At 28.3% G+C, this 25316-nt stretch overlaps 1 protein-coding gene across 1 annotated transcript; it reads right to left on the bottom strand.

The window, feature by feature from the left end:
* Positions 1–9327: 9327 nt before the first annotated feature.
* Positions 9328–25075, bottom strand: LOC113367571. Its single transcript, XM_026609168.1, has 3 exons — positions 24960–25075; positions 24431–24872; positions 9328–9384 (listed from the first exon to the last, which is right to left on the bottom strand). Exons 1-3 carry the CDS (start codon positions 25073–25075, stop codon positions 9328–9330), a joined length of 615 nt encoding a protein of 204 aa, XP_026464953.1.
* Positions 25076–25316: the final 241 nt, after the last annotated feature.

The following is a 25316-nucleotide window of genomic DNA, read 5'->3' as shown; positions in this document are numbered from 1 at the left end:
AGTATTTTAATATTAAATAATGTACTGATCTACAGAATGCAAATTATGAAGAATTTGTTTGCATTTTCCGTGAACCAGAATGCTTAATGTATCAATAAAATTTTATTAAATTTTTGACGCGTTGTCGACTACGTGGATAATTGCTTTATGAAAAATATTTGTTCTAAGAATTGCATATTACTATGGCACATGAAATACGCAAAGTATTTGCAGATGTCGTTCTTAACCTCGTTTATAATTTATCATTGCTATGAGATCATATTTTATTTAACTTAGTTATTATATATGAATGAAACTTTGAATAAAAATTATAAAATTTATCTTATAAATAAAATTGTAGCTCGATGTATGTAAGTTATGCTAAAACTCGAGAATGGGTAAACCGATTTGGCCATTTTGAAATGTGAAATACTCGTGGTAATCCAGAAATGGTGGCTAATGTGAAAAATTATTCCAAAATCACGTAGAAACTTTAGATTTTCAATTTAAACAAAATAAATTTTATGTATCAAATCACTTAATATAAATTAAATAATGATAATAATAATATAATTATATTTGGCTAAAATTGATTTCAGATAAGTTCAATATTATTTCACATGTAACAAGCAAAAACAAAATACTTCAAAGTAAAATAAGTTAACCACAGGGAAACTTTTAAAATGTAAAATGATCAAAAAGCTCTAGATCAACCTTATGGTATTTCTAACATATATGTTAGAAATTTCATTTCATGAAATGCTCAGAAAAGCCTAAAAGCTTAAAAGCATCTAAAATCATTATGATTACAAAACAAAAAAAAGAGTGCGCGTAAGGTTCACACGCATGGAAGCAAAATTTATTTGCTACTGTACAAAGTAGCTAAGTTAAGTAAAATTAAATACATCATATAACAATTTTGAATAATGTGTATTAGTAATATTGGTAATAGTCGTGATGCACAGATTCATTAGTGTCAACCATTATACACATTTATACAATTATAAATTATAAATTATATATTTATAATAGCATTAATAATATGTATAATATTTAAAAACAATAATGTAATTAAAGTAATACTTCAAATATGACATGATCGGTTTGTCATCGCATTTAGCATTTAGAAATAAACCTTCATTAGAGAAATGAAGTAATTGCTGATTAATAAATTCTATAATAATATTCATTCACACAGTGGATTATGTTAAACAACGCCTAAACAAATATCGTTTTCGTACTCATTATGTAATTGTGTTTGAAACACTTCATGTAATTGAAATTAACATACATTCATTGACTGCTTGTATTTTTTTTTACTTTTACGCTGGCGATATAATATCATTTTTTGAACAGCTCTAATATCTGTCTTGCCTAAAAAGTATTTTACATTTTAATAACTTCAAAGATTTATAGAAACTACGATGTTGTTTTATTATTTTCAAGGAACAGGGTAAAATATTCTTCTGATTCAGACATTTTTCATTAAACCAAGATTTGCACTACGATGTAACTTCAAAATGTTTACTTATCTACGCCGATTTTCTTGTTGATATCGGTACGCATACAACGTTGATGCCGGTACGCATATAACGGCAGATCGCTATTCACATACACGGCGTCTAATCTGTGAAGTTTTGCTTCAAAAATCACTTTCTGAAGTGACATCATCGAAACTATTTTTCAGCAAATCATATAGTTTTAAATTTTCCAATTATTAATAGCTTGGTTTAATACTGTAAAATAGTGTAGTGTATTTTTGTGTAATTATTTTTTTTTGTTCCACTGAATGACGATCTCGACGAAGACCAAAACATATAGTTAAATAAAGCTTTATTACAACTGCTTTAGTTTTTATTTACTTGGTGTTTTTCATAGCATTTAGCTTAAAATCAATAATTCCTGATCCATTTCTCCTCTCCCCTGGCGAATTATAGTAGGCATAACTTAATACAGAAGCATTCTCAAACTCAAATATTCCCGCTATTCCCAAAATAATCTGGCCGAGCATCGTCATGATAGTATTATCAGGGGTGTACAATCCATAAGTTCATTACCAGATTTTCTTTCTGTGTGCACGTGTTCATATATATTTATATATCTGGCACGCGGCCAGCAGGGTTCGTTATCCTGTTGGCAGTCGCCCAACGCGCATTAGACTAGACTAGACGAAGGATATTGAAACACCTGGGGGATTTTTGCTTCAATGCGGACATTTTCTTCACGGTGCTTAATTTATGCAACAAGTTTTTATCGTCGTCACAACATTTCAGTATTTTCGATGAGACGAGGGAATTGATTGAGAAACGGTGCGGATTTAGTTAGATTGAAATTTGTATTGTAATAAATGGGTGTGTGTTTCACTTTGCAGGGGTAGTTGACAAATTTATGTTGAGAAATTCAAACTAGTTGTGTATGGCATCGTGCATTAAGGCAAATTGCTAGAACTTGCCGTACCAAAAACTAAATGAACAAAAAACTTTAATTTTTTTTCAATGTTTTGAAATATTTTCAAAACATTAGAAAAATTAGATTTTTGAAAATTTTTAACTTCCCGTAGGGTAAGTTATAGTAATCGCAAATAAATCGAAAATGAAAATTTTTATATATCTTTACGTGTCAGAGGTTTCTGAATATTTTGGAATATCTTAGAAAAAATGGATGTATGCGTGTGTGCGTGTTTGTGTGAGTGTGCGTGTGTGTATGTGTGTGCGGATACAAATTTTCGTCGACGATTTCAGGAACACGGATGAAGCGATTTGAATAATTCAAAAAAACTTACGATTCGTATTGATAAAGAGACGTGCTCGTTAATTTTTGGCAAAGGCAGGCCTAGCCGTTTTGAAGATATGGGTAACGGTAACTCAGTTTTTAAGAGAACCGAGCGTCTGATTTGAATAATTCAAAAAACATTTCACTTGTATTAAGAAGATGAAAAACTGATCAAATTTTCATAAAGGTAGGTCTAGCGGTTTCGAAAATCTAGTGTAAAATGTAAAAAAATGCCATCTGGCGGTCAAAAATGATCATTAGACATATGCACATCAAATTATCAGATATTTTATACACATTTCAACAATAAGTATAAATTTTGTTTACATTCCTATAAGTTCCGTATCAATGCTTATCCGTTAGACGGCGGCGCGGCGCTTACGCGCTTCGATATTTTGTGTCTATGCAGTTAAAGCAGTATTGCTTATATAGAAAAAAAGTTCAGAATTTCCAAAATATTTCAAAATACCTTTTCTTCAAAAAGTCCTTCTTTAAAAAAAAAGTAAATTTTTGTCAAAAATTTATAGTTCCTCAAAAATCAAATTTTCTAGAGTAATTTTTTTTTAAAAATGTTAATCTTTAAAAAAAAAATTGGTACGGGAAGTTTCAGCAATTTGCCTTATGATGCCATGCGCCCCACTAGTTTTTTTTTTTTCAAATTGACTTTGAAAATTTTTTTTTTTTCTGTATTTTGATTTTTTTTAATTTTGAACTTTTTTGACTCCGTTATCTCAAAATCTGTAATACTATTTTTTTCACTTTTTGTCCCATATATTTGAAACGACTACACCTGCCTTCGCCAAAAACTAATCAGCACGTTTCCTTATCAATACAAATCGAATGTTATTTAAATTATGCAAATCGGTTCATCCGTGTTCCCGAAATCCTCGACAAAAATTTGAATCCGCGCAGACACACACACGCATACACACACAAGCACAAATACACACACACACATACATCCATTTTTTCTAAGGTATGCCAAAATGTTCAGAAGGGTTTGAGACGTAAAGATATATAAAAATTTCCATTTTCGTTTTTTTTGCGATAACTATAACTTACCATACGGGAAGTTAGTAACAGTTGAACAGTTTACCTTAATAATTGAATTTTGATTCATGTTGTATATATATACGTATCAGAAAAATAATGCAACTAGCCCCAAGGGTACTCACAACTAGTAATATATTAAGGTTAGACAGAAAATTACTTATAACACTAGGTACCCATTTTTATCATCTATTACAATTTAAATTTAAATTTCAACGTTGAATAATGTTGCAAGTTTAGTTACACATGCGGTTTGTGTGGGTTTTGCTTTATACAAGAACAAAGATTGATTGTCTTGATTGCGCCGTAGAATATGTTGTATGTGCATACAACACTACAGATTCTGAATTAGTAATGTCCCACAAAATTATGCAATAGGAGAAGGTAAATATTGCATATGATACATCTATGTTTATAATAATGTAATGAACTGAAGATATGTAGTATTATTCATATTGTCAAGCTACTTCTGCTCACTGATGTCCAAATAGTTATTTGTTAACCAGTTAATTGTGATTGAAGAATATACTCGTCATGGAGGAATGACAAAATTTTATGTATTAACAGATATAGTATTTTTCCTGCATATAACTCATTTATTATTTGAGTTGAAATTTGTAAAATAAAATTAAAATATATTCTGAAATGTCAAGTATTTAGTTGAAAATAAAAATGAAATTATATAACAATATATTTTATATATTTATATATGAATATCAATAAACGCGAAATCGCCTCGACAGAACTTCATCAAAATTTCTTTCTCTGGAATTAAATCTTCTTTATATATATAATTTTAGTATGCTATCATAAATGATGTTTCTAGGAAATTTTATACGCATTAAAAAAAAATTATAATTAGTATTTTGTATTCAGTTTTATACTATATAATCTACATTTGATCAAGAAATAATTATATATCTAGCAAATTTTTAATCATCGCTTATATCAGCGTCCTTTGTTTCTCGACCTTAACTTCCAGTCTTTTGAGATTAAAGCATACATACGATACACAAAAGACTACTTACATTTATTATACCCTTGTAAAATTATAATTACTATACATATGCTTATACATAATACCTTTTTCCACGAGGGATGCAAAAGCTCTTTAATATATTTAATAGCGAACAAGGTAGATGATAGAAGACTTGCATTTTTTTTTTTGTAAACAACGATAGTTTGAATTCTTTGCAAGTTTGTTTTGTAAGCTGAGAATTTTATGGCGTTTTATCTGATATTATATTTCACTAGGAATATGCTTTGTTTGAAACGAAGCAGCGAAGTTATTTTATATGCAGTATGATATTATATAGAAAGTTTTTATCTTGGCCATATTATTAAAGCTGTAGACGAATTGAAATCTTAATGTTGTATGTTAATGCTTTTATATAAAACTGATATTATGACGATGATGAAATAAATTACAACCCTTAAGGCAAATCGCTGGAACTTCCCGTACCGTAACTGAATGTTCTCAAATAGATTATTTGTAACATTATCTAATATTTATAAGAATTATATAAACTGAATTGCAAAGTTGAAATTATTTGTTTAAAGTATATTAGAACTATAGTCAGAATTGAAAATTAAATCTGAATTATTTTCGATATACAAAAAAATTTTTTTGGGAAAAAAAAGAAATTTGAAAATAAAGTTGTGACAATTTTTTTTATCTAAAATCAATTATTTTGTTAAGACAAGCAGGAATTTCTTTGAATCATTCAAATCGGACGCTTAGTTTTTCACATTTAGCTCCGTATCTTCGAAATGGCTGGGCCTGCCTTTGCCAAAAACGAATAAACACTTCTCCCAATCATTACTAAATGAATATGTTTTAGATCATTCAAATCGGATGCTCCGTACTCTCAAATATTCGAATTCTATTTTCTGCACTCTTTGCTCTTTATCTCCGTAACCTGCCTTTGCCAAAAACTAATCAGCACATTTTCTTATCAATAGAAATCGAATGTTTTTTGAACCATTCAAATCGGTTGATCCGTGCGCCCAAAAACGTGACTGGAAAATTGTATCCATGCATACATACATACACACACACACACACATCCGTTTTTTCTGAGGTATGACAAAATGCTCAGAAATCTTCAAAACGTCGAGAAATGTAAAAATTTTCGATTTCGATTTTCGGCCCATTACAATAATAGTAAAAACGTAACAATATTTTTAACTTCCAGAAGAAAAAGTTTGTTTTCATAAAAAAATCCGATTCGCCAACTTTATGTTTTCTCGACGTTTCAAGCCATTCTGAATCGAATGAGACCTAATTAAACAACATTTAATTAAACTAAAAGCTTGAAATATCTGTAGTTTGTAATTGCATAAAATAAATAAATTGGGTTAGGACATTTCATTGCATCTATTTCGAGTTGTAAAATTGTATTTTATTTAATGGACAAAACACAAAGAAGATCTTCACCTTTTGCAGTGTTAAAAATTAGCAAAAAAAAATCTTCACGATAGAGGGTCTTAATTTAAAATTAAATATATGGCATATAGCGATAAATAACGTCATATGAAAATTTTTTTTACTTATATGCTTTGCTGGTTAAATTCTAATTATTTATAGTTTATAAATATAGTTCTTGAAGTGCATAATTCTTTTGAAAATCTTCAGTTAGTAAAATCTACATGCATAACGTATGTTTACACTTGTGAAGTTTCCACACCATATCACCTGGAAAATACACAACACCACTCATTTATTTAAACCATAGCAATCCTGTACCATCGTATCAGATGCAATATTTACCTACCCCCATTGCATAATTTTGTGCAATCTAGCTAATTCGAATCCGCGGCCGTATGAGCACATACATACATATACTTAAAACAACCTGTCTTTGCCTTGTACCATTACTAGTATAGGGAAATTCCAGAAACCACATGCATAACTAATTAAGGTGTATCTATCACTGTTAGCACTACGATTCGGTTACACTTTGTCGAATAACATCATTTGCAGTTCGAACATAGTTATATCGACTGATGCTCTTTACACATTTCGAGTGAATATTTAACGATAATCGGGGAGGACCGAGTTTAATTAATCCTGGATAAAGTTTTCTACTTAAGAATGGTTATCTTATATCAACGCACCTTAAGGTAAAGGAAGAGCTGGTTGCTGTTTCAGATTACAGAAAACTTCCCGTACCAAAAATTTTTTTTTTTAAAAAATTAACATTTTTGAAAAAAAATTACTTTAAAAAAATTAGATTTTTGAGAAACTATAAATTTAAAAAAAAAAATTTTTTTTGGAAAAAAAACTTTTTCAAAAAAAATGTTTTCTTTATTTTGAAATATTTTGGAAGTTCTAAACTTTTTTTTCAAAGCGCGTAAGCACCGTGTCGCCGTCTAACGGATAAACATTGGTACGGAACCCATAGGAATGTAAACAAAATTTATACTTATTGTTAAAATCTTTATAAAATATCTGATAATTTTATGTGCATATGTCTAATGATCATTTTTTGACCGCCAAATGGCATTTTTTTAACTTTTTTCATCAGATCTTTGAAACTGCTAGACCTGCCTATGCCAAAAACTAATTAGCACGTCTCCTTGTCAACAACAATCGAATGTTTTTTGAATAATTGAAATCGGTTGAACCGTGTTCCCAAAATTGTCGACAAAAATTTGTATCCGCACACACACACACACGTATACACATACATACACACACACACATACAGCCATAGACAGATTTGCGAGAGAGGTACTAATTGACCTGCGCTCTACGGAAAGAGAAAGGACGAATGGGACTTCGCCCACTTAAAAGATGAGTATAAAACAAGTTAAGAGTTATAACATTCTAGATCCTGCCTCCACGAAGTAATGCTTAACGGCGGTTACCGTGAGGACCAGAGACAAGGGCAAAGCGGAGGTTTTAGTCGGAATTATACCAGAGCGGTATTGAGTCCGACATACCCAGACAGAAGAGCAGTCATTTCCTTCGCTATACAAAAAAAGCCATTTTTTCTAAGGTATGCCAAAATGTTCTAAAACCTCTAAAACGTCAAAATATATAAAAACTTTCATTTTCGATTTTTTTGCGATTACTATAACTTAGTTAAAAGTACTATAAGTTAAAATCGGAGCTTAAAAGTAGTTTACCATTAACTCAAAAACAATTACAATATGGTATTTTTCAATAATACTATTTTAAAGTAGAGGGCAAAAAATTAATAACGAAATAAACGGCCACATTGTTGATTTTTAAGCATAAGCATAATTTCTAAGTTCTTTTTTAGTTTTTTGGAGCACTGTTATTTAGTTTGCAATACCTGAATATAATTTTTGAGCATACATAATTTAATAGTTCATTGGGTAATGTGTTATTTTCTAATAAAGTACGACAGTTTTTTTGACTTCCCGTAGGGTAAGCTATAGTAATGGGTCAAAAATCAAAAATGAAACTTTTTGCATATCTTCACGTTTCAGAAGTTTCTGAACCATTTGGCAAACATCAGAAAAAGTTCATGTGTGTTTTGCATGTCCACAATCTTTTGTCCACGATTTCGGGCGCACAGATCAACCGATTTGATTGGTTTAAAAAAAAATTTTCGGATTTGTAAAATAACTCAGATTTTAATTTTAATTTTGGCTAATGTTTCAAAGCTCACTTATATACTTTAAATAAATAATTGCAAATTTGCAATTGAGTTTATATAATTCTTATAAATATTAGACAATGGTACAGTATGTATAATAATCTATTTGAAAACATTTAATTTTCTTCGAACATTTCGTTACGGTACGGGAAGTACTAGCAATTTGCCTTAAGACACGATGACATACACCACTAGTTTTATATAAAATCTAGAACAGCTTATGTGCTTAGGGTAAAAAGAACAACGTGGACTTTTACTCTAGCAACGAGAACATATTAATAATATTAAGAAAATAATAAATAAGAAAGTAAAATAAGTTAAAAAATTAAATTAGTAGTTATTCTAATTCTGATGATAAACACACAAATTATTTTGAAAATCGCTAAACCGACCTTCAGAACAAAATAATTGAGCAGTCATACTAATTATGACTAAGAATAAAAATATTGATTTTGAAAGGTTAAGTTAAAATTTATATGCATATAAAAGATGTCCATCCTGACCATAAGTTCTTGATCAAAAAAGTATGATTGCTTTTCAAATAATTTATTTGTATTCTTATTTACTAAAGAATAGTAAAATTGAGAAGCAAAACGTATGGAAGAGTATAATTTTTTTTTATTCCATTATAAAAATTAATTCATATAAGAATGGTTATATAAACGTTTCCCAGATCTTCGTTTATATTTTATCTAACTCGTTTTGTTGGAGTTATGATCACGGAATAACGTTTCGTTGTCATGCAAATGATGGCGGTTTAATTAAATCGCTTTTGTTTAAGAAAAACCCGGAAATTTTCTTTAATATCCCAAGTTTGAAATAAACGTTTTGGTTAAAATATTCAAAATTTATATATATATATATATATATATATATATATTGATAAAATAAATATATCTTACCAAACGAGAAAACAAATATCAAATGCAATAGAAGAATAATTGTAGTAACTCACCTGAAACAGAAAGAAAAATATATTAGCAAATATTAATGACAAATTATTTACAGCTTATATATATATATATATATCACATAAATACTTATTTAATGAAAATTTTATTTAATACAAATATTACCTATGTAAAATTTTAATAATAACACATTATTTTCAACAAAATTTTACAAAATTTTGGTAATCAATTTTATATGTTTAAAATACTCATTAATTATTTTGTATCTGCATTCTAAATCAAACTACCATATGGTTTCATAAATCAAATCATGTATGACATATTAAATGATAAATATTTTATTTAAATTGACAAATCTAATGATTAATTAAATTATGGAAACTCAATAAAACGTACAAATAGTGCATTACTACCAAATAGAAATAAATTTACTAGAAATAAACAAATATAATAATAAAATATTATAAATATAATGATAAAATATTAAAATAGAATATAGTAAATTTGTATCTATTAATATCAAAGCACAGTTTAGTATAATAATCGATCGTTTTATATAATGAATTAATTCCGTTAATTAAAATTAAACGATATTTTAGTATTTTTTTTTATCAAATATAGTTAAATGTTTACTTCAGAATTAAATAAATTGTGTTTTAAAATTAAAATTTTTGTACTTAATACTACATATTTAGTAAACCATAAACTGTACAATATTATTTAAAATAATTCTATTTTCTAACACACTTCTCATAACAATTTTTTATTTTTTTTTAAATTATTATTTCTCGTAACGCCATACATTATGAAAATAGATATGTGATATTAATAAAAATTGTTAATAGAATATATCTTAAAAAATATGAATAATTACTATACTATATTATTAATTAGTAAATTTTTTTGATAACTTAAGCAGAAGGGGATCAAGATACCTTATATGACATATTTATAAAACATACTAAAATCAGTCAAAAATAAAATTGTCGTTGATATATAGTTAATGATATTATTATAATACTATTGGTCACAATAATAATAATAATAATATTAATGTAAGTTTTATTTCTAAGTTTCAATATCATATTTTGCCTAATGTTTTTGACAAAGGCCATAACCCCGGATAATTTAAGTCTAAGAATATAATTCACATAATCGTAAATGTCATTAAACTGTGCCATATAAGCCATGTAAATACGCATTCAATTAATTAGCTGTACATGGGGAGCTTCTGTTAAAGTTAAAAGATATTCTTGTAACACGTTCAGTGCTAAGCCTGGGTGTAATTAAATATTTTATTACTATAATAATTTCGCGAAGTCAACGGGCAGAACGCTACGCATTTGGATATAATAATTAGTCGAAGAGCTGACTGGAATAAATAGGTCTATCTTTACTTATAAACACTTTTAAAAAAAACAGTTATAAATTTGTATGGTATTTAGTTTCTTGTAAAACTATTGTAACTTCACATTTTATTATACAATCTCTATATTTTTTGAAAAAATTACTCTTTATTATATAGAAACCTGTTAACTGTTTGTGCGCATCGGGAAATATTTGTATTGTGACAATACAACCCCCGATAAAAATAAATTGTTTTCAAGTAAAATATGAATTAAAATTAAAAATTAATATTGATGTGATAAACCATTTTAATCTAGAATAGTATTGAGACCTTCATAGATTTTGAAAACCGATATCACTACTGAATATCGAACTTGTATCTTTCTGGTTGCCTTTTCAATTATATAACAATAATATCTGAAAATATTCATAATATATACTAAAATATTTTGTTTTATAAAAAATAATTAATATACTTATTTTGACCATTTTATTTAATTATTTTATATAATTAGATGTATGTATGAATATATATTTGTACATTCTTAAACTCTCATTTTTAATTGAAGAATTTATATACTTGGCCTTCTTGCAGAATAATAATCTTGTGTAAATATTATAAAAAAAAAGCCTAAACTCAAATTTTCTGTGTCAGATCCTTCGACAAACATGGTTTATAGCGGTGTTTGGGCTTTTTTAATTAAATATTTTTCTGTGTAAATTTGTACTTTTGTAAATTAAACTTCTAGGCGCAAACAGACAAATACGTGCGTTCATTAGAGGTGTTTATATTTTTTCAGGAAATTAGTATAACCTGAATAAAGTTAATTATTTCGTTACATTTTTGGAATTGTTAATTAAAATAGTATAAATTATAATCTATATTGACACTATATTTAATATAACATTTGAAACCAAATATTTTGATTCAATTTAATAAATCAAAGTGAATTTCATATGTATCGTGATTAAATTTTCAAAATCTATCAATATACTATTTGTATTGAATTTATCTGTTTTCACACGATAGGTGTTTTGAATTTAATATTGAATTGGGATATTAATAAAAGTTTTCAAAGAAATCGAGTTTTCGCAAAATTGCAAATTTTCAAAAAATATTAATAAATTACAAGAATTTTAAAACTACCAAATAATTCAAAGTTTTCAAAAAGTCAATTTTTCATAAGACGAGTTTTTCGAATGCCACCACATGGTTTATCGCGGCTGAATTATGTAGGTTTTGTTTATACATATATATTTACATCTCTTGTAAATATACACATAAGTAGTGAATTATTGAATGGCCAATGTCTGAAAAGTGAATAAATTTACGAAACTTACTATTGAATTTATCTGTTATTATTTAATATATTCTACAAGTTCAGTGTTTAGTCAATAAAAATCAATCATTAAAAGAATCGATTTTTTGGGATCGTAGTTTTTCATAGATGTAAAGGTCTGTGTAAGATCTTCGATAGGCAACGATAAAAATAGTTGTTTGCAAAAAATTCTTGATTTATAGCATTACATGACGTTACATTCTAAAAATCCGTATGTTTTTCTTCTAAAAGAATAAAAAAAAACCAAGCTTCAGGATGCAATTTCTAAATTGGATTAAAACTCCACATTTCTCGATAAGTATAATATTGCACATTTGTATGGAAATTCACTATATTATTGGTCAATCAATGATATGTCTTATAATTAATATGCCTTAAATATTTTTAGTAAAACTTCGGTAGTAATTAGAAATCATTTTTGTCATATCTGACAATATATATTGTTAGACGTTTCTATTATTAATTTAGCGCCCTGTGTGATGGATATAATTTACACTCTAAAATTATCTTTTTTGTCCAAAAAAATATGGGAGCATCAAGCTGTCGGATGCAATGTCTATAAGCTAAATTGATTTCCAACTCAAAAATTCATTCTTTCCTTTTTTCAAAAAATAGATGAAACAGCTGCACATATAATTACTGTTTCATTTGTATGAACAACCGATGATACTATGTAGATATTATAATTACTTTTCATTGGAATATCTTTAGTACTACTTCATAAATGGCTCGCCATTTTTATCTGATTCAAAAATAACGTATTGCTATTCTCAAAAATGCATAAATGTGCCATAATGCCACATGGGAATTTTTCCTGTCGCATTGCACTACACTAAATATAACTCGATTCGCAGCAGAATGTTTTTATCTATATTCTGAATCATTTATATTATTCCCCGACATCTTTTCCGTGACTTCAAATACGAGTTAAGGTTTTGGCATCAAGACAAAATATCAAGAAAATGATAAAAGTTAGCAACCATACTTATATAAGATGAGTGCAAATATGAGAACTTTTAGATAAAAATGTCAGTGTTTAAAATTTTGTAGTACATAATTATATTTGATAATAAGTTGCACCAATATTGGGAATAAAAAAAAATCAATTTTAATTTTATTGTTTATTTTTAACTTTTCCCGAAGGAGAAGTTTATGTTTTCATCAAAAAATTCGACATGCTAATTTTATGTTTTCTCGACGTTTCAATCCATTCTGAATCGAATGAGACCAAATTTGTGTGTCTGTGTGTGTGTAAACACATTTTTGCCGTAAATCGAGGTTTTCTCCCAAACGGCTGGACCGATTTCAAAAATTTAAAAAGCCATTCGATGGATGGGGACTAGTGTTTCTGAGTTTGGCGTGACGATCGGCCGAACCATTTTTTTGTAAATCGCAGAAAAGTGAAAAAATTTTAGTCTACGTTTTAGCCCGCAATTTTGAATCGATTTTGAAAATTCGAAAACCGTTCGAAAGTTAATGGTTGGGAATCGTGCTGATTAGTTTTTGGTAAAGATAGACCAAGCCGTTTTCTTGTAATAAAGTTTAAAAAAAAATTCGACGATTCTTATGATTTTTTTTGACGGTAGATATCATAGTCCTGTAGATCATACTAAAATATTACGGCCCTACGAGAAGTTAATGTAACTTGCCTCAAGGCAAGATACCAATACCAACTAGTTATATCTCAAATATTTCGTTACAATACAGGAAGCAATTTGTCTTAAGGCACAATACTATGGACCTTAAAGTTTGTTGGTTTGTTGGAGCTGGTGATTCCTTCATTAATTTCATGCTAACAAAAATAGCAAAAAATAGAATAAGAATTTGCACGCTATATGACTTGATAAAATGTCCTTCATGCTAATAGTACTAAAATAGATTAAAAATTAGCATTTTTAGTGCAGTAAACGGAGAGGAAAAAAGGGTATAACCTCTGAATTTTTTTACTGTGCTCCAAATTTCATGAAATTTTGGAATTAGGTTCATCTTATCCTCAAATTCAAAAGTGAAAACAATTCGGGTTGCGCCATCACCCCCCGGGGGGATGACCCCCCTTCTCAATTGTGTAATTACATTTTTTTAAAATAACGTCGGAAATCGATAGAAGAGCTAATTATAATAAAAAAATGTCTTCTATAGTTTTTCAAAAAAACTAATACTTTTCAAGTTACTGGCCACTAAAGATTCATATATTTTTGGCGTTTTTCTTCGTCTTTTTGCAAATATCTCCTAAATTATACATTTTAACGAAATTCATGTAATGAACAAAATAATGTCAATAAAAATCTTAATAAATCGGTATTACATAAAGTGTTCTAGGAAAAATATTAAGCAAGATTTGAAAGAGCAAAGTCGTTTTTTATTTCGTTCAAGATTTAATTGTTGTATTTAAAGCCATCTAGTGTCAAGGTTTTACATTTTATGCATTTTGGTGAAATTGGGTTTTATAGTGCTCAACATAAGCTTTAAAATGAGTGATGTTACAAGTTTTTTGCGTGTAAAATGAGTGAGCTATCACGCAAATAAGAAGGCATATACGAAGTTTTTTTCTTTTAAATCATATGGTTTAATGAGCGCCATTTCCACCAGAATTAAAGTAATTCACATTCCATCTAGAATTCACTTCATTATAGACATTTTGATGGATTCTAGTAAATTCACTACTTTAGTACAAACTATTTTCAGAAAACTCACGATTTTATAAAAACTTTCTTTTTCAATTTTTTTAAAAATCGAAATTATTTTCATTATATCTCAAAAAGAATAAAAGATACGTATTAAAGCTTATAGATAAAAATCAAAGGAATCTTTCTGGCTTATTATTGTTTTTTATTATTTTTCTTTCACACAAAAATTGACAGAGTTATGAATGTTTAAAGACTGCGCGACCGCGCAAATTGGAAAAAAAAGTTTTTATAAAATCGTGAGTTTTCTGAAAATAGTTTGTACTAAAGTAGTGAATCTACTAGAATCCATCAAGATGTCTATAATGAAGTGAATTCTAGATGGAATGTGAATTACTTTCATTCTGGTGGAAATGGCGCTCATTAAACCATATGATTTAAAAGAAAAAAACTTCGTATATGCCTTCTTATTTGCATGATAGCTCACTCATTTTACACGCAAAAAACTTGTAACATCACTCATTTTAAAGCTTATGTTGAGCACTATAAAACCCAATTTCACCAAAATGCATAAAATGTAAAACCTTGACACTAGATGGCTTTAAATACAACAATTAAATCTTGAACGAAATAAAAAACGACTTTACTCTTTCAAATCTTGCTTAATATTTTTCCTAGAACACTTTATGTAATACCGATTTATTAAGATTTTTATTGACATTAATTTGTTCATTACATGAATTTCGTTAAAATGTATAATTTAGGAGATATTTGCAAAAAGACAAAGAACAACGCCAAAAATATATGAATCTTTAGTGGCCAGTAACTTGAAAAGTATTAGTTTTTTTGATAAACTATAGAAGACATTTTTTTATTATAATTAGCTCTTCTATCGATTTCCGACGTTATTTTAAAAAAATGTAATTACACAATTGAGAAGGGGGGTCATCCCCCCGGGGGGTGATGGCGCAACCCGAATTGTTTTCACTTTTGAATTTGAGGGTAAGATGAACCTAATTCCAAAATTTCATGAAATTCGGAGCACAGTAAAAAAATTCAGACCTAAAACGCTCCGTTTACTGCACTATTTGCGACATGATAAAATGCATATGAGACATTTTCAACTCAATGGGTGATGAATGATTTTCAAAACCAAATTAAACATTGTTTAAACAAACCCTAGGAATATCTTTATATACGGATGTATTATATCTAAAACTTACTGGAACAGAACTTTCATGTATATTATTTGCTTTGAGTTAAATATGCGTTCACTTTGTACTGTTTACTAACCGACATGAATTTTGCAAACGTTGTTAAGTGTAGAAACTGTGTTGCATTCAGAAATATAATTTTGCATAGGAAATCAAAAGGCTAATGTACATTACATGAAACTGTACATTATTGAAGTAACGCTTTTTCAAATATTGGCTTGAATTGGATAAAAAAATGGATTAGCCTGACACAACTTAGATTTTTTTTTGTTATGAATTTTTGATGATGATTTTGTAACTGTGAACTTTTTTTCCAAAAATCATTTCATGTGCCTTTGTCTACTATGTTCCAAAAAGTAACCAGTAACCACCTACCATCTTCCATTTTGCATATAGGCAATTTTCTGACCACTTAAAATAATTTACGTGAATAATGAATGACTTGAGGACATTTGCGTGAAAACTTCTCGGATACTATGGCCAAGTTTGTTAATTAATTAGATTTCTAGCGAACAAGACTTGTTCTACTACACGTTTTATAATAAGTAAGACGAAGACACCATCATGGGTAAAATATTCATGCCAGTAATATTATATATACTGCGAAAGTTTAATTTTATATAAATAATAAAGATAACATTTATAAGAGATTATATTTGCATATTATTATGATTTGAAACTCGGAGTAGACACTTATTCGCTATTAATTATTCTGTACTTAGTATATTTGATTTAGATACCTAACTTAAATCTAGCTTGATAACATATATTAAAAATTGTTGATTTGAGTAATGCGGTTCTAGACTATTATTATAAATGATTTAGTAAACTTTCAAAAATCTATGTAGTTATTTTTAATACAATTTTTGAAAACTGAACAGCGTGCAGAATTGCAGATATTTATTTATGAAAATAACGAATATTTAATCATTCAATATGGATACTGTTATTTTTATTTTATAAGCTAAGATCAGCAAAGTTGCATTTCAGATAATGGTTGTTGATTTTTAAATAAAAAATCCATTTATATTTCAAGAACCTTCAAAAGAAATTATTGTATATCCAACATCTTTGGATCAATTGATATCTTATTCCGAAAGAAATATGAAATATTGAGGAGTTTTCTTCCAGAACATACGTGCGAATCAAGAATAGAAGTTTAATAATTTTATTACGTGATATAAAATAATAAAATTCGATAAAATAATGTAATGTCTGTAAAGTACAATGTTGGTTATCTCAAAAGCATGCTTCTATTTTAGCAAATTTATATACAATATTTCATTTCATATAGTTTTATTTGCGTTTTTATGATTTCTTTTTATTTTTGCCTATTAATTACAAAACTACAATCTAAATAAAGATTGTGTACTATAATTGGTGCAATGAACTGATTTGTAGTAATCAGCACATTTCCATTTAATCGATATTCAATGGCTAATTAATGTCTGGTTGGTAAAATTGCTGACGTTGAATTACGTAATTTATGTAAACTATATAATGAGTTTATAGTTAACAATGTGGATTCTAAATAGTTTTTATTGCAATATTGAATTTTAATGCAGAGGTAATATTTCAACATTATGTTAACGAAATAATACATATGTATTTGAGCCAATAAATGAAGCCATGAAATAATATAATTATGACTATTACTTTAATAACTTCAAAGATTTATAAAAACTACGAATAATATAGAAATAATTTCTAATCAATAAACTTACTAATCATTAATATTATTAACCAATATTTTCAAGAAACAGGGTAAAATATTCTTCTTATTTAGGCATTTTTCATTAAATCAAGATTTGTACTACGATGTAACTTTAAAATGTTTATTTATCTATGCCAATTTTCTTGTTGATATCGGAACGCATACAACGTTGATGCCGGTATGCATACAACGACAGACCTCTATTCACATACACGACGACTAATCACAATTGACCTGTTTTGAAACGATTTCATCAAAAGCAAATGACGTACAGTTCTGCCGTAACGGACTTCCGTTGCATTTGTACGGATTTACACCCTAGTCGCTCCCAAAGAAGTTTTACTTCAAAAATCCAATAAAAATAAAGTGTCACTATGGTACTTTGTAGAAGTTCCATTACAAAATATAATTGATTTATAATGTACCGAAAGCGATTGATCAAATAAGAAATAAACTTCGAATACCAATCTATTAATTGTATTTTTATAATTACAAAGTAATCAATATATGAGTCATTAGTATTCCATTTAATCAAAAACAAAGTAATACTTAAAATTGCTGGTAATGTATAACATTTAAAACATATAATGAAAATCTAAACAATTCAAAGTATCATTGATTTATGAAGTAGATGTTGCAATTGATCAAAATCATTCTGATTTTCGGTATCCAATCCATTAATTGTATTTTGGAAATTACAAAGTAATTAATCACCAAATCATCATTATACCATTTAATCAGAAACAAAGTAATAATTAACTTTGCCGGTAATGGATTACACTCGAGTCAAATAATGGTAATTCGGGTCCCGATTGAATTTTAATATATGTAACGAGGCCAGCCAAAGTCTATTATACAAGAAAGCCAAAGAGCAATGTACATATCGAGATCGCTTAATGGATCTTTATTTTGTTTGCACATAATTCGGTTATTGAAGGCGAGAAAATCTGAATTCCGAGACGACTTACTCGCCAAAATAAACTCAGGAAGTTATTATAAGAAATTGTTTTTATGTTCAATTTTTGGGCGAATTTGCTCGCCAAGTGCTATGGAAATAAATGATGGGAATGTATCTTTAAGAATTCTGTAGCTTTAATTTATTATGGTAGTCCAATATGATATTCTGCATTTTTATTTAAACAGAAGTATTTTTTTGCAAAATTATTAACTTCCCGTAGGGCAAGTTATAGTAATCGCAAAAAATCGAAAATGAAAATTTTTGCATTTCTCGACGTTTCAAAGGTTTCTGAATATTTTGGCATACCTTAGAAAAAATGGATGTGTGTGTGTGCGCGTGTGTGTGTGCGTGTGTGTATGTATGTGCGGATACAAATTTTCGTCGACGATTTCGGGAACACCGATCAACCGATTTGAATAATTCAAAAAACATTCGATTTGTATTGATAAGGAGACGTGCTGATTAGTTTTTGGCGAAGTCAGGTCTAGCTTTTCCGAAGATACGGGGCAAAAAGTGCCGAAAATGGTAACTCAGTTTTTAAGAGAACGGAGCGTCCGATTTTAATAATTCAAAAAACATTTTACTTGTATTGACAAGGTGAAGAACCGATCAAATTTTCATAAAGGCAGGTCTAGCGGTTTCGGAGATCTAATGAAAAAAGTAAAAAAAAATGCCATTTGGCGGTCAAAAATGATCATTAGACATATGCACATCAAATTATCAGATATTTTATAGAGATTTTAACAATAAGTATAATTTTGGTTTACATTCCTATGGGTTCCGTACCAATGTTTACGCGTTAGACGTCGACGCGGCGCTTACGCGGTTTGATATTTCGTCTTTATGCAGTTAGAGCAGTACGATTGCTTTAAAAAAGTTTAGATCTTTCAAAATATGTCAAAATAAAGAAAACATTTTTTTTTCAATCTTATTTTTTCGAAGTAATTTTTTTTCAAAAATGTTAATCGTTTTTAAAAAAAATAATAATTTTTGGTACGGGAAGTTCCAGCAATTTGCCTTAAGGTACGATGCCTTAATTGCCTTAAGACAGAATTCCACTTACAGCTAGTTTAACACATATCTAATTATAGAAATTTTTCTTTTTTTGATGTTTTTCAGGAAAAACAATGTTCATCATCACGTTCGTCCACCAGCCAAGCCCAAAATTCTTGCACAAGGTTGAAAGTTATACTGATTTAAAACCGTAAAAATTAAGGCACGATACTATGCACTACTAGTTTACATTTTAAATAGCTAATGAAAGATGCAAAAAATAGTTAGCAGTTGTACTTATGATATCTAGCTTGAGAATATAATATATTCATTCAATAGAATGAATTAAATTCGCTAAACAAGTTTCACGTGCATTGTTTATCCTCATCCAACGATAGACAGTTACATATTCTCTGGTAACTGAATTATTTCAGTCTCATAATTGAATTTATCCCGTAAATTTTCAAGACTAACACAGAACAGTACCATTATCATATTCTAGGGCAGCAGGCAGCAGGCAGTAGCAGCAAAATGCTGCGTTGGCGGTTTATTAGAGAAGACCCAGAAATAGAAGTAGAAGTTTAGCGTTGAATACTCTCTTCGGTCGGTACATTGTAAATTGAATACTGGCAATAAAATCCATTACGGGTTTCAGATTACTTTCAAAATACAAACTACAAACATTTTGAACCTGATCACACATATATACCTTATAAACATAATTTATAAGAAGAAAATTGAATTCTGTTTGTAACAACTTCACTGTGTTGCGATTTTTAACAATTTTCTGAGGGAGATATTCATTCATGCTTTTATAAGAAAAGCAAAAATTGATTTACCATTTTTGGCATTTTTTGCCCTTATCTTTGGAACAGCTGAGCCTGCCTTTGCCAGAAACTAATCATCATTTCTCCTTAACAACATGAATCGAATGTTTTTTGAATTATTCAAATCGGTTGATACGTGTTCTCAAAATCGTCGACAAAAATTGTACCCGCACACACATACACACACATACATAAATTTTTTCCAAGGTATGCCCAAATGTTCAGAAACCTTTGAAACGTAAAGATATATACAAATTTTTATTTTCGATTTTTTGCGATTACTGTAACCCTACAGAAAGTTAAAAAATAAAATTTATTTATATGAAAATAAATTTAGAGAAAATAATTTCACATGTTTTCTCAGTATTCTCGTTACAACTATGGTTACAAATAATAACTGTTAAATAAAATCTAGTAATAGAGTTCGATAGTGTTAATAAAATCCGGATTAAAATTAAAAAAAAATATTATGTTCAAAAGTGTACAATAAATATGTTAATTAAATCAAATTAGGATTTTTATTAAACTAAAATGAAGTAGCAAATCATCAAGAAACTAATAAACTAATATACTGGCAGTATATTAATAAATAAAACTGAAAAATAATAGAAATATAAGTTATATCAAGAACATAGAAACATTGAAAATTATTTGACTGATAAGTTAGCGATATTTTTCTCTGAAGTGATATTGAAGATTTTAATAAAGAAAATAATCATAGCAATATTGAATATTTAAAAAATAATTAATTTTGAGTTAAATATGAATAAAATTTACTCAAAACTAATTAAAATCAGTATTGGATCCAACCGAATAAGCTCCAATATCGACCAAGTGTGATATGGCTTTTTGTATAAACAAAGAAGTGTAACAAAATAATTGATGTGTAATAAAATTATTATTGATTTGTTAAATGTTAGGTTTTCAATTAAAGCGGCCTAATTACCAAAACCAAATTAAACTATAATAAAATATTAATAAAAGCGTAAAACGCAAAATTATGAAATTGAAAATAATAAATATTTATGGGTAAAGCTTTCCGCTAATGAAATAAAGCATACATTTAAAATTAGTATATGTATATATATATATATATATATATATATATATATATAATATCGAATTGCATTTATTTGGAGAAAAGTGTTTTACAATATTAATCGCTTCCGCACAGGCATAGTTAAAGAAATGTGTAAAAATCGTTGAATATTTAACATCAATTTCAGTAATATCCATTTTCGCACTTCGGATTTTAAACTAAAAGTATAATTTTTGGTTGAAAACTATTCTAATGAAACCAAGGAAACATTGTATCCAATAACTTCTTTAGTTGAACTTTTGCCGTAAAATTAATTAATTCGAGATATTTAGCATAAAGTAAAACTTTGCACAATTTCTACTATCCTTTGGGAAATATTCGGATACACTACTTGATAAAAAAAACTTCTTGATAGAAACAAGCATATTATTTTTATGCAAAAATCTACCTTACGCTTTGTGATATTTATTTTTCGAAACCAAATGTCAATAATATTTGTACTAAATTAATTAGTTCAGAACGCTCGGAAATGGGGAATTAATAACCAAAATAATCAAAAGTTTATAATTTTCGTCCTGTTTTGTGTTAACAATGTTTGTCATAAACTTTTAGAGTCAAACAAACGTATATTTGCATAAACTCTGTAGATTAATGTGCGTTACTGTATATTTGTTTGGTTATATACTCCGGATGGGCTTTGCCATTTGCTACTACTGGAAACAAATTAGGATCCGGAGTGCATGGCCCGGAGCTATGAATTTACGCAAATTCAAGCTAAAGCTACAGAATTGTAATCGAGTCTGTTTATCTATATATATATATATATATATATATATATATATATATATATATATATATATTCAATGGAAAGCATAGCGGTCATGTAAAATGACCGCCGTTCTATACGTTATATATTATAATTGAAATGATTTGTGCAAATATCGGTTTGAACATAATTACTCTCGAAAGACCATATTATGATCTTCATCCACAGGGTTTGTTGAACAAATAAAACTTTTAATCTAAATCTTAATAACATTAGTCCTCATAACTAATTTCACATGTTTTAATTGCATTCTTAATTAACTCCCCTTAGGTTAAGTTATAGTAATCGCAAGAAATCAAAAATGAAATTCTTTATATATCTTTACGTTTCACGTTATACGTTCTAAAACAATTCAAAATATTTTTTTTTTCAAAAATTTAAAATATATCAAAAATCTAATTTTTTCAAAGTTTAAAAAAATGTGTTTTTTTTAAAAAAAAATTATTTTTAATATGAGAAATTTCAGCAATTTACCTTAAGGCACGATACCATACACCACTAGTTTTTTTTTTCTAGAAGCATGTGCAACATATCAAAATTATATAAGCATATTTTAAAGCAATATTTTTTTACTACTAAACATAAAATAAAATCTTATATTTTTTTAAATATTGTATTTTTTTCTATGAAAAATTATGCTTATTGCCAAAAAGCAAACTATTGTAAGGAACTTCAAATGCTGTTTTCAAATAGCTTTCATCATTATTAGCTAGTACGAAAATTACATGAATCTAACAATTATTATATAACAATTTATCCAGAAAGTGAAAAATCATCGATTTTTTATAAAAAATAATTTATTCTCTCAATTTTTCTGATGTTATATTCTTAGTTGAACTTTCTAATATTGAAACTTTTCTTACAAATGTCCAATTTGATCTTGAGCAATTATATTGTAAAACCAAACCAATCACAATACTACAAATAACACATATCAAACAAACAACTATCTGACTATATTCACTTGAACTCTCAGCTAATTTACCATTATTGAACTGTGATTTTTCTGTTTTTCAAAAATTTGTCACCTGCTTCTTTTTACCCTAAAGGCGAGTAAAATGGAACGGCCACTGGGCAAAAAAAGGTCAAAAGTGTTATTTTTAATTTTGAAAAGATTTTACGAAATAATTACTACATTATTTAATCAACGCAAAATATAAATTTCATATCCACATTTTTACAAAGATAACACTGTATATAACCTTGATGTGGTGTTTTGTCAGAAATAATCCTCAGCGGTGTTGGAATAACTATTATTTTATTTATCTCTTGTGAAAATGTTTTTTAACTTAATTTACTTTTATATTTACTATTTTTTATTGTTTATGCTTATGTCAGGATGAAGATTCAGTCGATCCTTTTTTGCCCATTATAAGGGATATAAAATAACATCTGTTCAATTTAACTATTATTACGGTTATATAACAACATCTGTTCAATCTAACTTAAACTATACTCTTATTACTTAAACTTAATTGTATCTTATAATACAATTCAATAAAGTATGGTTCGAAATTATACTCAGGTTTTGTAAACTAAATAACACTGCTCACAAGCAAAAAATTGACAACGAAAGAAAATACTTCTGGTATAAATTTTCAAACATTTCCGTTTATCTCTCTATGGCAATGATATATGAATTAATGTGATGTCTGGTTATACATAATTTTGCTTCTGCTTTAAAATGTTAAAAACTTCTCAACATTACTTTTTTATCTATTGGTGGTGGGCCTTTTTACATACGGACCTTTGAGCCTCATCCAACCCTATATATAAATATCTATATGTTAACAAACCCAATATATTGGGTCACTGATCTATAATACTATTCTACTATCACCAATATAATCACTAAACTACATTAATATACTACAATTTCATTATTTCGTAGCATTTTTTTTTAATTTTAATAGAGAAATCATAGAAAATTATTATTATTAGCAGTATAGACAAAAATGATAACTAATATTTTCTCAATAAGTAATAATAATAGGAATTTTAATTTTGGTTAAAAATAAAAATAGAAATAAAAAATAAAAATATTAATAATTGCCTTTATTTGAATAATCCTATATTTGATATCACTATATTTTTGTGGTTTAATAGATAAAATAATATATTATCAATATGATGTAATTAAAGCTCAAAGTAATCGTATATACATAGTCGCCATCTACACCGCAAGCTGCGGTTTGAAAACAAACTTACCAAAGCTCTGTTAGCCGAGGCGCGCTGTTTCTTCAGCAACCGGGTGAGCTTTTGCGTCCTCTGTGCGGAAGTCAAAACGGCATCACAATCTACATTATCCTCCTCATCGTCATTCAATATTTCCACCGTTATCATATTTTCACAACAAGGCTTTCTTGTCGGACTGTGCCGTGGCGTTACAGTCGACAGAGGAACAGTTTTCGCCACTAAAGTTTCACTGCGCACACTCCACGAACTGCCACCATACTTCTTCAAATTCATCAAATCTCCGATACTTCCTTGAGGATAAGTGCCAGAAGAACAAATACTTTTTGCAGCATGTGGACTGTGCGGTAAGGAGTTAAAACTTAACCCATAATGCATACTTCCTGCAGCAGATCGCACCAGATCCGGCAACGCTGCTGATAATTTATCCAGATCCGACATACTAGATCGACGTCTGGTCCTGGACGATTTTGGATCTCCGTTACCCACGATGACTTTTGGAGAAGTTTCATCTCCTGGTGGTGAACTAAGTTCGATTGCTGATCTTCCTTGTTGAGGCATCGCGGTTGATCGGGATATTTCAGGAGCTGTTCGAAGTGTGAAAAGTCCTGCTTTTAGAGGGAACAGCAATGCCCACTCTGTGCTATGGGTTTCTGCCATGTTTAGAATCATTTTTAAAGTCACTTGGATTAGTTTTGTTTAAAACACATTGTCAGTTTTTTTCACATACTCATTATCTCACTATACTAAACTTACAATTCATTTTTGCACTATACATTAATAGTTACTAAAGTATTAGTCATTTATACTTGTTTATCTATGGTATTAGTTACCACTCAAGTTAGTTAGGATATTAATTAATATCATTATTATATATTATATGTAACTAAAATAAAAAGAA

Source organism: Ctenocephalides felis, unplaced genomic scaffold (assembly GCF_003426905.1).
Source record: "Ctenocephalides felis isolate EL2017-DRISC unplaced genomic scaffold, ASM342690v1 CF-g0.4_SCAFFOLD_01170, whole genome shotgun sequence".
NCBI lineage: Eukaryota > Metazoa > Arthropoda > Insecta > Siphonaptera > Pulicidae > Ctenocephalides > Ctenocephalides felis.
The sequence above is the reverse complement of the archived record's forward strand: the minus strand, read 5'-3'. Positions and strand labels throughout refer to the sequence as shown.

Bases quoted from the DNA above. Each gene is read 5' to 3' on its own strand.
- LOC113367571 (XM_026609168.1), bottom strand. From the start codon at position 25,075: ATGGCAGAAACCCATAGCACAGAGTGGGCATTGCTGTTCCCTCTAAAA. The intron at 24,873-24,959 runs ATCAGCAATCGA...ATCGTCCAGGAC, and splicing joins GCGATGCCTCAACAAGGAAG to CAGACGTCGATCTAGTATGT. The intron at 9,385-24,430 runs GTAAGTTTGTTT...TTTCTGTTTCAG, and splicing joins CCTCGGCTAACAGAGCTTTG to GTGAGTTACTACAATTATTC.